Here is a 15,613-nt window from a genome sequence, read left to right on the forward strand (position 1 = left end):
ACGTTTCTAACTTGCTGTATGGTCTTATGTGTTCATGGAGAAAATATCTTTATCTATAAAATTATTACTGTTATAAAAGAGTTTCTTCGAGTGATTGCTCATATAAATTCCAAGTAGGTGTGTGTACGTCAGGTGCATGATTGTTGGAAGGTTTTTCCCCTAGCAGTACCCGTCGCGTCGGCTGTGGAGCCCCCTGACCTGCTGAACTTCCGTCTCTTCAGTTCCTTCTGACTGCCAGTGAAGAGCTCTCTTGAGTTTGCAAGTGCTTCCCTAGTAGTCTTCTTTCTTGTCTATCTGTAAATAGTTATATAGCTTTAGTTGTAAAACTAACATATTCTAAACACCATTTGGGGTTCCCCCCCATAACCCTTTCCACTAGACCAGGGCATGCCTCGGTCTCAGGGCCTTGAGTTATGCGAGTCATGCCTTAAAGCCATGGCCAAAGGGGACCCACACAATTCTTGTCTCAATTGCGTGGGTGAAAGTCACCAGTCCGACAGACACAAAATCTGCAGGGGCTTTACCTCCAGAACTAAAAAGGAGTGGTGCTCTCGGCTGAAAGTCCTTCTCATGGAGTCAGCCCTTTGCCCCGAGGCGGTGTTGAATCCAGCACTGGGAACTTCAGTATGCAGTGCCCTGGCCTTTGTGCAGGAGGCTTCAGTGCTGAGGAAGTACTCATCTAAGGAGCCCCGACCCCGCCATTCCCTGACACTGATAACCAGCTCCAGTGTGTGGCACTGCTCGCAGTTACCGATGCCGCAAAAGAACAAAAGGGCTGATAGGGGGCACTCCCATACCAAGCGTTCGGAGCATGCTGGCACTAGTTGGCTGTGTCCCACGTCAGGACACTTGGCCTTGGGCCTTCCTATGCCAACACCATAGACTCCAGCCTCGTGAGGATGTCCATCAGTTTAGTCCTGGTGGACTCTGGTGCAGGAGGAACTGGAGGAGGATCGGGGACTTCCATGCAGGACACGTTCGAGGCAGCAGGGGATATGATTGCACAGTCTCTTATCCCATTGGCCCGTGTATCAGCACCACCAGCAGCACCGCTGCTTATCTGCCACAGGGGCAAGCCCACTACAATATGGCATCATTCCCCAGCGCCATTTGGGTCCACTCTGCCATGGATGAGCTTGGACTTTTCTTCGGATTTAGTGTCTCTCGCCGGAGCCAGTACCACTCCCAGTGCTGCCCCAGGCGAGATGAAGGGCAACTGGTGCCCATGATGTCCTGACCCCCCTCAGTGGCAGGGGCTGACTCAGTGGCCCTTTTGGACACCATAAACCTATTACCAGGGCCAAGTGCTGGGGTATGGGGCCATGTTGTTGGCATCAGAGGTCTGTGCACCTCCATCAGCCTCCTTGGTCCCCTGAGAACCCGCTTGTGGTCGGGACACACAGGCTCAGGCCAGCGAACTGACAACATAGGGCACTGGCATGAGTGCTGGCAGTGTAGCCACCATGGCACTGAGTACCACAGCAGCCACCTGGGTAACACAAGGGGCCGACACCCAGGCAGCCCCCCTGCACTCCGGAGGGTCAGGGAGACCCTGTGCCACCAAAAGGGTCTTTCTCTTTCTCAATCCACCATCTTGCCTGCTATGGACATTGGGGCCTATCAGAACCTTCTTAAGCGGGCTACCCAAAACCTTAATCTGCAGGTAGAGGTCATCATGGACCCAGTGCTGGATATTTTGGACCCTGGGGCATTGAGGGTAGCTTTACCCCTCATTAAAACTATCCAAAACACTGCCAAGGTGTTGTTGCATGCTCTTGCTTCTATCCCACCAACAGCCAAGGGGGTAGAGCGGAGATACTTGGTGCTGTCCAAAAGGGACAAGCATCTCTTTATCCACCCCCAGCCTGGAACCCTGGTGGTGGAGGCAGCTAACCATAAGAAGCGGCAGGGGCAACCGGGGCCCACGCCTAAATCAAAGGAAGCCTAGAAGCTGGATCTCTTCAGTCGAAAAGTATACTCCTGGTTGTCTCCAGCTTTGAATACTAACGAGCATGCGGTCCTAAGCTGCCATGCTTACAATTCCTTCGGCGAAGTTCCAGGAATTGCAGCTGGAGGACTTGTGCTCTGAATTCACAGCGATCCTGGAGGAGGGCAAGGTGGTGGCCAGGACCTCTCTCCAGGCCACTCTGGACCCCACTGACTTTGCCATGGCAAAAGTGCAGGTAGCCATGACTATGAGGCGCAGCTCTTGACTCCAGGTTTCTGGGCTCCCGCAAGAGGTCCAAAATACAATCCAGGACCTGCCCTTCAACTGCTTGGGCCTGTTTGCAGAGTGGATGGACTCAAGGCTGCATAGCCTAAGGACTAGTGAGCGACCCTTAAATCCCTGGGGATTCACACACCGACCACTCAAAGAAAGCCGTTTTAACGTCCAGACTGTCCTGTGATTCTATTCTGCCCTTCCTAGGTGAGATTTTAGTAGGAAGTGGGGCAGAAGTAACAGGAGGCGGCCATCGCAATCCTTCTCCGGCCAAATGGCTTGGCTAAACAGCAGTCAGGCACAAAGCCAGACTTTTGAAGGTATGCTCGAGGACAGAGCACCAGCTCAGTCCCCAGATCTTTTCCCTTTCTTTGTGAACAGTCTGTCTCATTTCTACCGTGAGTTGTCTCAAATTACCTCAGACAGCTGGGTCCTGAACATGGTGGAACTGGCATACTCTCTCCAATTCTGTTCCCTCCCACCTACCCACCCATCTTCCCTGTCCCTCTTCAGAGACACTTCTCACAAGCAACTCCCTATGCAGGAGGTGCAATTGCTCCTTCTACTCAGGATTGTAGAGGAGGTTCCTCTGGAGTTCAGGGGCAGGGGGTTCTACTCACGTTATTTTCTAATCCCCAGGGCCAGAGGTGGGCTCAGGTCTATTCTAGACCTGCAAAATCTCAGCAGATTTATGAAGAAATTGAAGTTCGACATGGTCTCCCTGGCTTCCATCGTTCTCTCCTTGGATCTGGAGCCACCCTCGACTTGAAAGATGCATACTTCCACGTCTCCATAATCCCATCCTGCAGACAATGGAATTTTCTGCAATTTGTGGCCAGAGGCCAGCACTATCAGTTCACGATCCTCCCATTCGGACTATCGGTGACCCCTTGGGTGTTCACTACATGGATGGTGGTCGTGGTGGCCTTTCTTTGCAGGCACAAGGTGCAAATCTTCTCATACCTGGATGGCTGGTTCATCAAGGGTAGATTTCAAGACCAGGTGGAGGAACACATAAAACTGGTGCAGGCAACATTCCTCAGACTGTCTTGTCCTCAACTTGACGAAATTGACCCTGATCCCCACTAGTCCCCAATTAATTCTATTCTGTCTTGGACTCCACCCAAGCCAGGGCATCCCTGCCCAAGTCTCGATTTCTGACCCTAAGAGCCCTCATTGAAGGTCTCCATCGGTTCCCAAGCACGACAGCCAGGAATTGCCTAAGATTTCTGCTTCATGTGGTGGCTTGCACCTACACAGTGCAGCACGCGAGTCTGAGGCTCTACCCTCTCCAGTCATGGCTGGCTCAGGTGTACAGGCCCAGTTGACATGCTCTGGACAGGCTGGTCACACTCCCTCCTTGGGTCCTAGAGTCCGTCTGGTGGTGGCTACAGCTGCAGATAGTCTTTGCGGGAGTCACACACTCACACTCACTCATGCCTGTCACCCCTTTCTACAAACCAGAGCTGTTGCTGTCACTAGTCACAGATGCCTCAGTAGTGGGATGGAGGGCCCACTTGGGCGACATCAGGACTCAAGGTCTATGGTCCCAGGCAGAACTATCGCTACACATCAGTGTCGGAGAGCTACAAGTGGTGCATCTAGCTTGCGAGATGTTTCAGGCCTGTCTTCAGGGCAAATGTTTGTGCTGATGGACAATACCATAGCAGTGTTCTATATAAACAAAGAAGGTGGTGCTCACTCCTTTCCCCTCTCCCAGGAAGCCCTCAAACTGTGTGACTTCTGCATTGCCCACTCCATATAGTTAGAGGTGTCATACCTGCCGGGCTCACAAAACAAACTAGCCGATCACCTCAGCAGGTCCTTTCATTGCCACGAATGGTCTCTCCACCTGGACGTTGCCAGCAATATCTTCCAGAGATGATGTTCTCCCCAGATCGATCTATTTGCGACACAGAGCAACAGGAAGTGCCAGGATATCTGCTCCTTTTTGAACCACAGCCCTGGCTCCATCTTGGTCACCTTTCTCCTCTTGTGGGTGGGAAGACTTCTGTATATGTTCTCACCCTTCCCTCTCATCCACAAAGTCCTCCTCAAGGTCTGGCAAGAAAAGACACCGCTTATTCTCATAGCACCAGTATGGCCCCACCAACACTAGTTCTCCATGCTGTTAGACCTCTCGTTGGACACACCTATGATTCCGAACCTCATCACACAGGACCATGGCTGCCTCCAGCATCCCAGTCTAGAATCTCTCCACCTTACAACATGGAAACTCCATGGCTGAAATTGTTAGCGTTTCAGTGCTCCGACTTGGTTAGGGAGGTTCTTCTGAGCAGTAGAAAACACTCCATTCACGCCACTTACCTGGCCAAGTGGAAGCTGTTCTCTCTATGGTCCTCTCAGATGGGTACTTGCTCCACTCCAATCCTCAACGCCCTTTATACTGGGCTGTTTACTTTACTTAAAACAACCAGGGCTGGCGGTCTCATCAATTAAGGTGCACCTGGCAGCTATTTCCGCTTTCCATCCAAGTGCGCAAGTCAGTCGGTATTTGCTATCCCTGTAGTTGGACGCTTCCTTAAGGAGCTAGACAGACTCTATCCCCAGGTGCGGTGATGGATTCCCCCTCCTCCCCCCCCATGGGACCTCAGCTTGGTCCTCTCCATGCTCCTGATACCCCTCCTTTGAGCCTCTAGCAGCCTACTCTTTGCTCTCCCTCTCTCTTGGAAGGTGGCTTTCCTTGTGGCCATAACTTCAGCCAGAAGGATGTCTGAGCTCAAAGCATTAACTTCTGAGACCCCTTATAGAGATTCTATAAGGACAAGGTGCACTTGTGTCCACACCTGGCCTTTCTCCCCAAAGAAGTTTTGCAGTTCCATGCAAATCAGCACATTTTCCTGCCATTGTTCTTCCCGAACCTACATGCCAATGACAGGGAGCGTATGCTCTGAATGTTAGACAAGTACTGGCTTTTTACATTGAGTATACAAAGCCGTTTTGAAAGTCGATGCAACTCTTCAACGCTGTCGCTGAAAGGATGAAAGGGCTTCCTCTCTCATCCCAACAAATTTCTTCTTGAATCACGGTCTGCATCAGAATGTGCTATGACCTGGCAAAGATTTCAGCCCCAGCATTGGTGGCTCACTCCACTAGAGCAGAAGCTTTATCTGCAGTGTTCCTGGCGCAGGCCCCCATTCAGGATATCTTCAGGGCAGGAACGTGGTTGTCTGTCCATACCTTTTCGTCTTACTGTGCCATTACACAACAAGCTAGGGTTGATGCCACGTTTGGTAGAGTCTGCAACTTGATGAATTCTGACCCCTCCTCTGGGAAACTGCTTGAATCACACAAAGAAAAAATGGTTACATACCTTTCGTAACTGTTCTTCGAGATGTGTTGCTCATGGTTATTCCACAACCAACATGCCTCCCCTCTGGAATATCTGGCAAGAAGGAACTGGAAGAGGCGGTGGGTCGGCAGGGACCTATGTACACTGCCATGAAGGTGCCATCCCAGGGGGCTCCAGAGCCAACCCAATGGGTACCACTAGGGGAAAAACCTTCTGACAATCGCGCACGTGCTGCACCAGTACCTACTTGGAATGGACATGAGCAACACATCTCGAATAACAGTTACGGAAGGTAGGTAACCAGTTTTAATAAACTAATCACTTTAGATTAGGGATACTCTATATAAAGGTAGGCTTCCAAGGGTAGCTTCCTTCAGATGCACATCAAATACTTTGCACTTGAGTTACATTGAATTTTTATTTAATTTTTTTAAAGCCTTTTTATAGTTCTGAGCAAAACTTTAAAAACTACTTTAACGTAATAAGATTTTGAAAAGCTCATCACTGATAGCATCTTCCTTCTCAATTAACAATATTGTCTTCACTAACTAAGCGTAGAGAATTACTGCAGATCTGGTATTTAATGACACTGCATTTTTTTCCTGAATTTCAGTTATGAAGCTCTGAATAGTTTGGGTATAGCAACCGAGATACTGCCTTCTGCAAATGCAGCAAGTGTGGTATGAGATCAGCAGAGGTATTTGAGCTAGAGCTCCCTCCCTTATTATCAATGGCAGGAAGTTTTGGCAGAATGTACTTGAGGAGGATTTCTTGAGATGAATCCTGCCTTGGTTTGCCAGCACCTAGATGCATTTACCACTTCAGCATGTCATAAATGCAGTTTGAAGTCTCTCCCCAGGCTTTGGGGAGGAGGTTGGCTTGAGAGTTATTATTTTTAATGTATTTGCTGATGAATCTGTTTAGGTGAAATAAACCCACTTTTATATTACATTTTGTGTACTCACGTTTTGTAAAAGCCTCTGGGCCATCCATCGAGTGCCTCAGGAGTCCGTTCAAAAAGTTTAATTTTATTTCTTTATGCGCATGGATACAAATTCTTAACTTGCCAACTGAGCTTTATTTTTTTAATGCTGTTTAATAACAGTTTGGTAACGTGTTCCTCAGAGGGCTACATTGACGGTTTTAGCTACCTGCACTAATACATGGGAGTCTGGGGTATGTGTGCACATCCAGTATGTTAAGAAGTCTTCTGGGGTCCCAAGACCTGTAAATGGTATTGATTTTTCTTCAGGTCCAGTACGGTAATCTGTTTTTCTCATAGAGAAGAGTTCTTTACCTATAAATTAAGAAAATAAGGAAGAAAGCTTGGAAGATATGGAGCCCAGTACCTCTCAACATTATTGTTCAGTATCTAATTATAATGCAACATGTCAAGTATGATGCCACTATCTCCAAGCAAATAGAATGCCTTTTTCATAAATTGTATTTAATTACTTTCCACAAAAGATTATAGTAGGCAGCAGCAGTCACTGGCACTACACATTTCTGTTCTACTCTTGGCATCTAGTGTGAAAATTTTAGATTTATTATTATACCAAAATATTAATTTGAAGAAAAAGAATGCTACTAAAGATATTTTGATAGATGACCCTCAACATGCTGAGGTTATGCTTTGAATAATTTTCTGATTTAAAGGAAAAATACTGCCTTTTTATTCAAGATCACTAAATTTTTTTACAGTGGTTAAATGAGGAGAGAATTATCCAGCGGCTTGTAGAAATTGTACATCCGTCTCAAGATGAAGATGTAAGTATTTTGTGCTTGTCAAGATGCAGCTGTTTAGCTTATTAATTATTGCTGTTAAAAGTAGTTATGATTCTAGTAGGCCTGTCTTAGCTGACAGAAAATCTTGAAGCAATACTGTAATCAGAAATAGGACTAATGTCAGTATTGACTTTGCTTATTTATGGAATTAGTACCTATTATCAGACCTGACCCGTGAAATTCTTGAGGGGATGAGATAGGTTAGCAGGAGTCTCCAAGCAATGCTATTCTGCTGTCTTGGTGGCAGTGGAATTGGAGTCCTGTCTAAAGGCATTTGATGTGTAGAAATGTGTTTGAAAAAAAACTTTCCCTTCCGCTGTAAAATAACACAAATTGCTTGGCATCTGGTTGTTTTTTGTGCACAGCTTCATAATTTCTGGGATGAGAAGTATTCTTTAGATAGTGTGTAGTCCTATACTGCTCTTAAAACAAGAACAAAAATTATTTCTTTTTCAGAGGCATTCAAATGCATCACAGTCGCTCTGTGAAATTATTCGCCTGAGCAGAGACCAGATGTTACAAGTACAGAACAGTTCAGAACCAGATCCGCTGCTTGCAACTCTAGAAAAGTATGTTGGACGGTTTAACTTATTTATTTGCCTTGTACCTCTGAGAATGGTGGCTATTTGAAGCCTTTTGGAAATAATAATAATTACTTTCCCATTACATGCAGCCAACAAAATATATGGATGTTTCCTGAAGTAACTAAATTTATGAAAGTGAGCAAAGCTGAATTTAATTTCATATCACACAATTTTATGCATGGTAGGTCTGGTCTGATAGTTGTGCATTATGCTGGCGCTTAACAGAAGCCTGGATTTAAAACACTTAGATCTGCTGCTGTGGGCTAATAACTGCCAGAAAAATGATGAAGGAAACCAGTTTGATATTGTGGGAGGAGGGAAAAAATGTGAAAATGGCTCTGAACCTCCATCCAATCTTGTCCAGCAGTTTTACAAAGAAGCATTGTAGCTGCTTGTCTCTGTATACTATCAGGGGTAGCCGTGTTAGTCTGGATCTGTAAAAAGCAACCGAGTCCCGTGGCACCTTATAGACTAACAGGCTTATTGGATGCCTCTGACAAAGTAGGTATTCACCCATGAAAGCTTATGCTCCAGTAAGTCTGTTAGTCTATAAGGTGCCACAGGACTCTTTGTTACTTGTCTCTGTATAAACAGTTATTTGTATTTTAAAAAGTTGTATGTCTAACTTTATTGATATTTTCTCTCTAGGCAAGAAATTATAGAACAGCTACTATCAAATATTTTTCATAAAGAGAAAAATGAGTCTGCAATAGTCAGTGCAATCCAAATATTACTGACTTTACTTGAGACAAGACGACCAACGTAAGACACTCCCCTCTCCCCCTCAATCTGTGATCACATCCTTTGTGAGATTTGTGCTGCTGCCGAATTTACCTTTTGTAGAGGTGTCATGACTTGCATCCTTCCATGAACTGCAGGATGTATTATACACTTCCCCCAACCCCCACAGGTATCTGCCAGGTTCCCACCTAGAAGGGTCCTCTTGATCTAATGTAAAAACATAGCCATATAAACTTTTAGATTGCATCCTTAAATACCACTTTATTTCTCAGGTTTTGAAATCCTTTATGCTGGCCTTCATATCAGCTTATGTTTAGATACTACAGTGATGGAATTATAGGTGTCTGAGCATATCAGTGTTCTCAGTTGTGGTCTGGTCCCAAGATTCTCAGATTCTATGAAAAGCATGGTATGAAATGTTTGACGTGTTCCTACATTTCACAGCCTTGTTCTGATAGCTGATGTCTCCTATCTGAGTGTCCCTTATGACTGTTGACCACAAGCCATTTCTGTGTCTGGTCTTGCTTTCCTTGTGTTTCAGCTTCTGCTCTTAGCTGACGCTAACAGGTGCGCTCCTTAATATCTGTTGTGGTTGGGTCCAGTCCATTGGCCTATTTTGACCACAAAGCATCTGCAACGTAGTCTTCAGCAGACTAGAACTTTATTTTCCTTGCATCAGTCTTTTCCTTTTTCTAGAACCGGAACAGGGGGAAGATGATGCGCACTCCTTGATCGCTTTCCTATCTGTTTGCTCATACTTGCCTCTCTTTAATGTTTGAATTTTTTACTTGTTTAAATTGATTCCTCTGCCAGAGGCACAAGGTTTACGTTGGCAGCAGATCTGCTTTGAATTGGGCTCGTGACATTACAATTTACAGCTGTCGTGCTTGACGTTGTGTCTCAAAACTTAGCTGTAATGAAACACAAATGCTTCTAAATATTTTTAGTCATCTTGATGAAAAATTTTAAAAGTGACATAAGAGCATAAGTGACTGTCAGTGAAAGTTATTGGGGACTTAGTGCATATCTACACTACAATCTTAAACTGGCCTAAGTTAAGAATTCTAACTCCTCGTCAACCTAGCCTGGGGTTGGCAAACTACGGCCCACAGGCTGCATCTGGCCGATCAGACCCTTTAATCCATCCCTCGAGCTCCTGCCGGGGAGTGGGGTCGGGGGCTTGTCCTGCTCTGCATGTGGCTCTGTGCAGCTCCTGGGAGCAGTGACATGTCCCTCCTACGGCTCCTACACATAGGGATAGCTGGGGGCTACGCATGCGGCCCCTGCCCCAAGTGCAAACTGTCCGTAGGAGCCAGGATGGGGGAGTGCGGGTGCACGCCACTGCTTCCAGGAGCTGCTTGAGGTAAGCGCTGCTGGGAGCCTGCACCCATGACCACCTCCCACACCCAAGTTCCCCCCAGCCCTGATCTGTCCCCCAGCCCCAAACCCCTCATTCCCAGTGCAGAGCACCCTCCTGCACACCAAACCCCTCATCCCCAGCCCTGCTCCAGAGCCTGCACTTCCAGCTGGAGCCCTCACCCTCCTCCCACACCCTGAACTCCTCATTTCTGGACCCACCACAGAGCCTGCCCGCCCCCCAGAACCCTCACCCTCACCCTCTCCCGCACCCCCAACCTCCAATTTCATGAGCATTCCTGGCCCACCATACAATTTCCATACCTAGAGGGGGCCCTCAGACCAAAATGTTTGCCTACCCCTGACTTAGCCATATCTATGCCACAAGTTAGATTGACCTAACTGTGTCTCACAGGGCATGAAAATTTTCACATCCCTGAGCTATGCCGCTAGGTTGATCTAATTTTTAAGAGTAGGCCAGGCCTTACATGCTTTTAAAACTTGTACTGTTTGGCATAAAGCATTTCCTAGGGATTAATAATGACTTGCTATTAATCAGTGTTGGCAACTCCATACAGGAGGAAATGACCAGACAAACCCTGAGGAGAGGGCCCCGAAGACTGAACCTCCACTACTCCAGGTGGGGAAGTTGAAGCCCAAGAGCTTCAGCTGCAGGCAGGGGGCATGTAACCTAAGCCCACGCCCAAGGCTGAAGCTCTCTGGCTTTGGCTTCAGCCCTGGGTAGCATGGCTTGGGCTTCAGCTTTGGCTCCAGCATGTCTAAGCTTGCCCTGGCAACCCCATTAAAATGAGGCCATGATTCACTTTGGGGTCCTGACCCACAGTTTGAGAATCACTGCTCTAGATTTATCCTTTGGGTATAGTCTTTCTAGTTAGAGCGCCAGCTCTGTAAACCTATGTTAAGATCGTTTCTGACTTGAGTTAATATTGTAACTAACCCTGCAACATACTTATCAAACTCTTCTTTGTATATTTAGATTTGAAGGTCATATAGAGATCTGTCCTCCAGGCATGAACCATTCAACATATTCAGTCAACAAAAGTGTTTTAGAAGCCATAAAAGCACGACTTGCATCCTTCCATGAGCTACTACTTGAGCCCCCGAAAGTAAGTGGTATCTATAACTCAACCTCCAGCAGGATTGCAGTGCCTTCCAACCTTGAGACCTTTGCAGTGGCCAGGGCCCTGATAGGACAACTATTGGCTCTGATGAGCATGTTGAACAGAATGGAGCATGTTGCCCTGAGCTCATATCCAGCACCAGGCCCTTCGGTACTGACCAGAGGAAAACTGGCCCTTCTGTTGTCAGCAGAGATATCTCTGTTACAGCACTGGTCGATAGAAACAAAGGGTACTGCTCCACCATGGTCTCCTGAAAAGTCAAAGTCAGAGGTGCAGGAAATGTCAGGAGTTTTGCTTTACTACATAGTCACAGCCTGGGTTCTCTTTCAGATGCCTTCCTACTTCCATGGGCAGAGCTCCTGTTCTGTGTTTCTTCCCATTCCTGTGGTACACAGGGTCCTTCTGAAAGTCAGGCGAGACAAAGCAAGAGTCATCCTTGCAGCCACTGCTTTGCCATGACAGCATTTGTTTAGTATGCTGCTGGACCTGGCAGTAGCACCCACACTTCCACTTTTGCCCCGCCCTAACCTGATCTCGCAAGATTGCAGCCGTTTACTTCTCTCGAACCTCAGGGCCCTCCACCTGACCACGTGAGTGTGCCATGGTTGATCCCAGCAGAACAGACCTGTTCAGAACAAGTCCACTAGGTCTTGCTAGGTAATGGGAAACTGTCTACTAAAGCGACTTACCTAGCCAAGTAGAAGCATTTCTGTGTGGTCTTCCCAGTGAGATGTGTCTCGGACTTGGTTGCCGCTCCAATCTGTTCTGGAATACCTGCTCCATCTGAAACAACAGGGACTAGCTTTTTCATCGATCACAGTGCATCTAAGAGCAATCTCAGCCTTCCACCCTCTGATGGACAGTAAGTCTGGCTTCTCTCATGAAATGACCATCCTCTTCCTCAAGGAATTAGAAATATTTATCCTCAGATTTTCAAACTGATTCCACCTAAACCTGGTCTTATCAAGACTCAGGGACCTTCCCTTTGAGCCACTGGCATCATTCCCTCTCTTGTATCTCTCCTGGAAGGTTGGCTTCCTGGTAGCAATTACTTTGGCCAGGAGAATCTCAGAAATCAGGGCCCTTACATCAGAACCTCCATATATGGTATTCTTTAAGGACAAGGTTCAACTGCGTCCCCACCCAGTGTTCCTTCCAAAGTTGGTCTCATAGTTTAATAGTAATCGAGCTGAAACCACACAGGGAACGCAGAGAAGTGGTGTCTCCACTAGCTGGATGTTAGACTCGCCCTGGCCTTCTACGTGGAGAGGACCAAGCCACACAGAATTTTGTCAGTAGAAGACAGGAAGAAAGGTCTATCAGTTTCAACCCAGAGAATTTAATCCTGGATCACTCCCTGTATGTGCACATGCTACAAGCAGGTGGGCAGTCCAACCTCTTGCCATCTTGACTGTCCATTTGACCAGGGCTCAGGCTTCATTATCAGCATTTCTGGCCCATGTCCTGGTCCAAGACCTGTGCAGATCAGCGACCTGGTCGTCAGTTCGTACCTTCTCAACCCACTATCCTATCACCCAGCAGGCCAGAGATGATGCCAAGTTTTGCAGAGCAGTGTTGCAGTATGCATGTCCATGAACTCTGAGCCCATCTCTTCGGGTACCTCATGTCACCTAATGTGAAATGGACATGGGCAAGCACTCGAAGAAAAAACGACTATTAACCTTTCCGTAACTCTTGTTCTTCAAGATGTGTTCTTCATGTCCATTACACAACCTCCTGCCCCTCTGTTGGAGTTAGGTGGCAAGAAGGAATTGAGAGAGTATGGGACCGTCCAGGCCCTTTATGCTGGCGCATGAGTTCACAGCACCAGAGGGTGCTAGTTGCCTTGATAGATACCACTGAGGGAAAAATCTTCAGCAATGGTGAACGTGGCGTGCGCACACCTAATGTGGAATGGACATGAGCCACACATCTTGAAGAACAGTGGTTACAGAAAGGTTAATAACTATCTTTTAATTCAGAAACCAGTTTAATGAAAGTTTAAAAGTACATTTTAGCCTTTTTAACATACAGACAATAAGCCTTTTTCTGAACCACTTTTCATTTGGCTATTCATTAGTGATCAACTACCCCTGTAATGTATTGGCGTTCATATTTTCAACTGTTTGACTTTGTTTAATAGAGCAAAATAGAGAAAAAGCAATTGCACTAAAATGCAACAAATATCCTTTCCTTTATTTGGAAAGGAGCATGCTTTTGTATGACATACCAAAATAAAGCAGAAATAAGTGGTCCAGAAGAAGGCTGTATCATGGGGGGCGAGACAAAGCTTCCGTATACACTGTGGAAAAAATTGGGAAAGCTCACTTTAGAGAGATGCATAAGAGGATAGGAGGTCAATTAAAAGACAGAGGAGAGATGGTAAATCATTTGTAGATCACCAGGGACTTCTGGTGAAATTGAAAGGCTACAGACATAAAAATGAAAAATGCACTTTTTTTTAAGGAAACCTGCAGAACTCATTGTTCTAAGATAATTGTAGTCAAGAGCATAGAATATGAAGGACAATGAGAATATCCATATTTGTAGTAGGTAGATAGGATGCTTTCTTAGAAAGGAGATAAAATCTCCATTCAGGGCACAACTGAACCACTGATTGAGGGGACACTTCTTCCTAATCCCTGTTTGCTGTTTATTGCATAACTGTCCGTTATAAGCTTTTTGCCTTCCTTGGAAGCAGCTGGTATTGACCACTGTCAGTTTGTCTGAGTACACAAACCACTGTTCTGATCTGGTATCGCAATTCCTAAATTCCTGTGCAAGTATGCTGGCATTTATATGGCAGCAGTAGGGACCATTAAGTATTTACAACATTCTCTTCATTAAAACAAACATAATTATTCTGAAGTCTGCAGCTAAGGTTTATTTCTCTCTTCTGACTTTAGAAAATTTACTACAATAATTACTAATTTTCTTGCCTGGATAAATACAAAAACTGCTTAACTAGACACACTGGACTTGAATAGTTAAAGCTTGATGAGGTGTGTTCTGAATCACAGTTCTCTCCGGTAAATGTCCATCGTGGGTCTGAATGCAGCTCCTTTAGGTGTCCATAATGCCACTAGGTTTGTATACACCATATCTTATTTCCCCCAGCCTAATTGTCTTCTCATTGTTCCCAATCCATAGTGCTAGAAAATAAGTGACTTGAAAGAAATGTGTGCTTTAAAAAAGAATTGTTTCCATGGACTCTTTTTGTTTTTTGTTTTTTGTCTAGAAAAGTGTTATGAAGACAACATGGGGCGTATTGGATCCGCCTGTGAGAAACACTCGCTTAAATGTGATTAGGTTGATATCCAGCCTTCTACAGACTAACACAAACAATGTGAACTTGGAAATTATGGAGTTGAACAGTATAGGAGTTGTATTGGTAAGAATAATTTACTTACACTATTAAGAGCTCTACATTACCCTCTTCTTTTTTATAAAATCATAGAAAGTAGATGGTAAAGTCCTGTTAAGATATCACAATGTCTATTCATTTTGTCAGTGCAGATTGTGCCCTAGAGTGTTTTACAGGAAGCCATGTGATGAGGCTTTCACCACTTTCATTGTGAGACTGTTCCACCATCTGGATTTTGTTAAACTCTCTTCCTGATGGTAACCAAAAATTTTCCTCAGCTCTGCTTAATCGTTTACTCTTTAGACCTCTGTACAGTACGTAGTTTTTGTTACTTCTTGGTGTTTACACGCTACAGACAGATCTAGATTGCTACCTTATCTTTGCTAACTTCCCCATGCTCAAATTCTTTCAACCAACCTACTTAAACTTACTTAACTTTTATTCTTTCTTCCCGAGTCATTCTGTCCTGTCCTTAATTTTTATGTTCTTTTAAATGTGTCAACTGTATACAGTGCATTAAGTACAGTCCCATCTGTGACATAAAGGACAGGTTATCTTCCTCGTCTGAAGCGGTACCTCTCTGTATGCTGCCAAACCTGTGGTGATTTCGCCACTGTATTTCACTTGAAAACCTGTATCTAGTTGGCAATCTTCTTACCACATCGATTCTCCCACTGAATGTGTATTTTTGCCTTATGTTCTAGCATGCCTTTTTTCCAGGTTGACTTTTATTTCCTACTTATGCTTTAACGTTTTTATTAGTTGCCGTTATTTTTGTCGTCCTTGGTTTTGCATAACATCTCTGTTTTATATAATCTTAATTTGGTATGCTGTTTATATAATATGTTGTATTAGTGTAGGGTGTAAAATAAAACTAGGCCTAAGCCATATAAACATTCTTCATATTCTACAGTGGATGCCGTTTTAAAATTATTTTACCGCAATGCAAAGTTTACTATGGTATTCCCTATACTTAGAATGGGAAATACCATAAATCTCATGGTAGGCTTAATTACTGTGAGTAGTAACCATCCAGTTTTAATAGCTTTTTCTTAAGGAAGACTGTTGCTATTTCCTAAAGACATTTTGAATGATACATTGTCACAG

General features: G+C 45.3%; 1 protein-coding gene across 9 annotated transcripts in view; it reads left to right on the forward strand.

The window, feature by feature from the left end:
- The window catches only part of PPP6R3 (protein phosphatase 6 regulatory subunit 3), a 162,812-nt gene that overhangs the window by 79,257 nt on the left and 67,942 nt on the right, over positions 1 to 15,613 (forward strand). For all 9 annotated transcript variants that reach the window (XM_030560726.1, XM_030560728.1, XM_030560729.1 and 6 more), the window contains 5 exons: positions 7,236 to 7,301; positions 7,776 to 7,888; positions 8,552 to 8,665; positions 10,998 to 11,127; positions 14,381 to 14,533. In XM_030560726.1, the coding sequence (XP_030416586.1) occupies positions 7,236 to 7,301; positions 7,776 to 7,888; positions 8,552 to 8,665; positions 10,998 to 11,127; positions 14,381 to 14,533 (576 nt within the window). The remainder of the gene's footprint in view (positions 1 to 7,235; positions 7,302 to 7,775; positions 7,889 to 8,551; positions 8,666 to 10,997; positions 11,128 to 14,380; positions 14,534 to 15,613) is intronic.

Source organism: Gopherus evgoodei, chromosome 4 (genome assembly GCF_007399415.2).
Source record: "Gopherus evgoodei ecotype Sinaloan lineage chromosome 4, rGopEvg1_v1.p, whole genome shotgun sequence".
NCBI lineage: Eukaryota > Metazoa > Chordata > Testudines > Testudinidae > Gopherus > Gopherus evgoodei.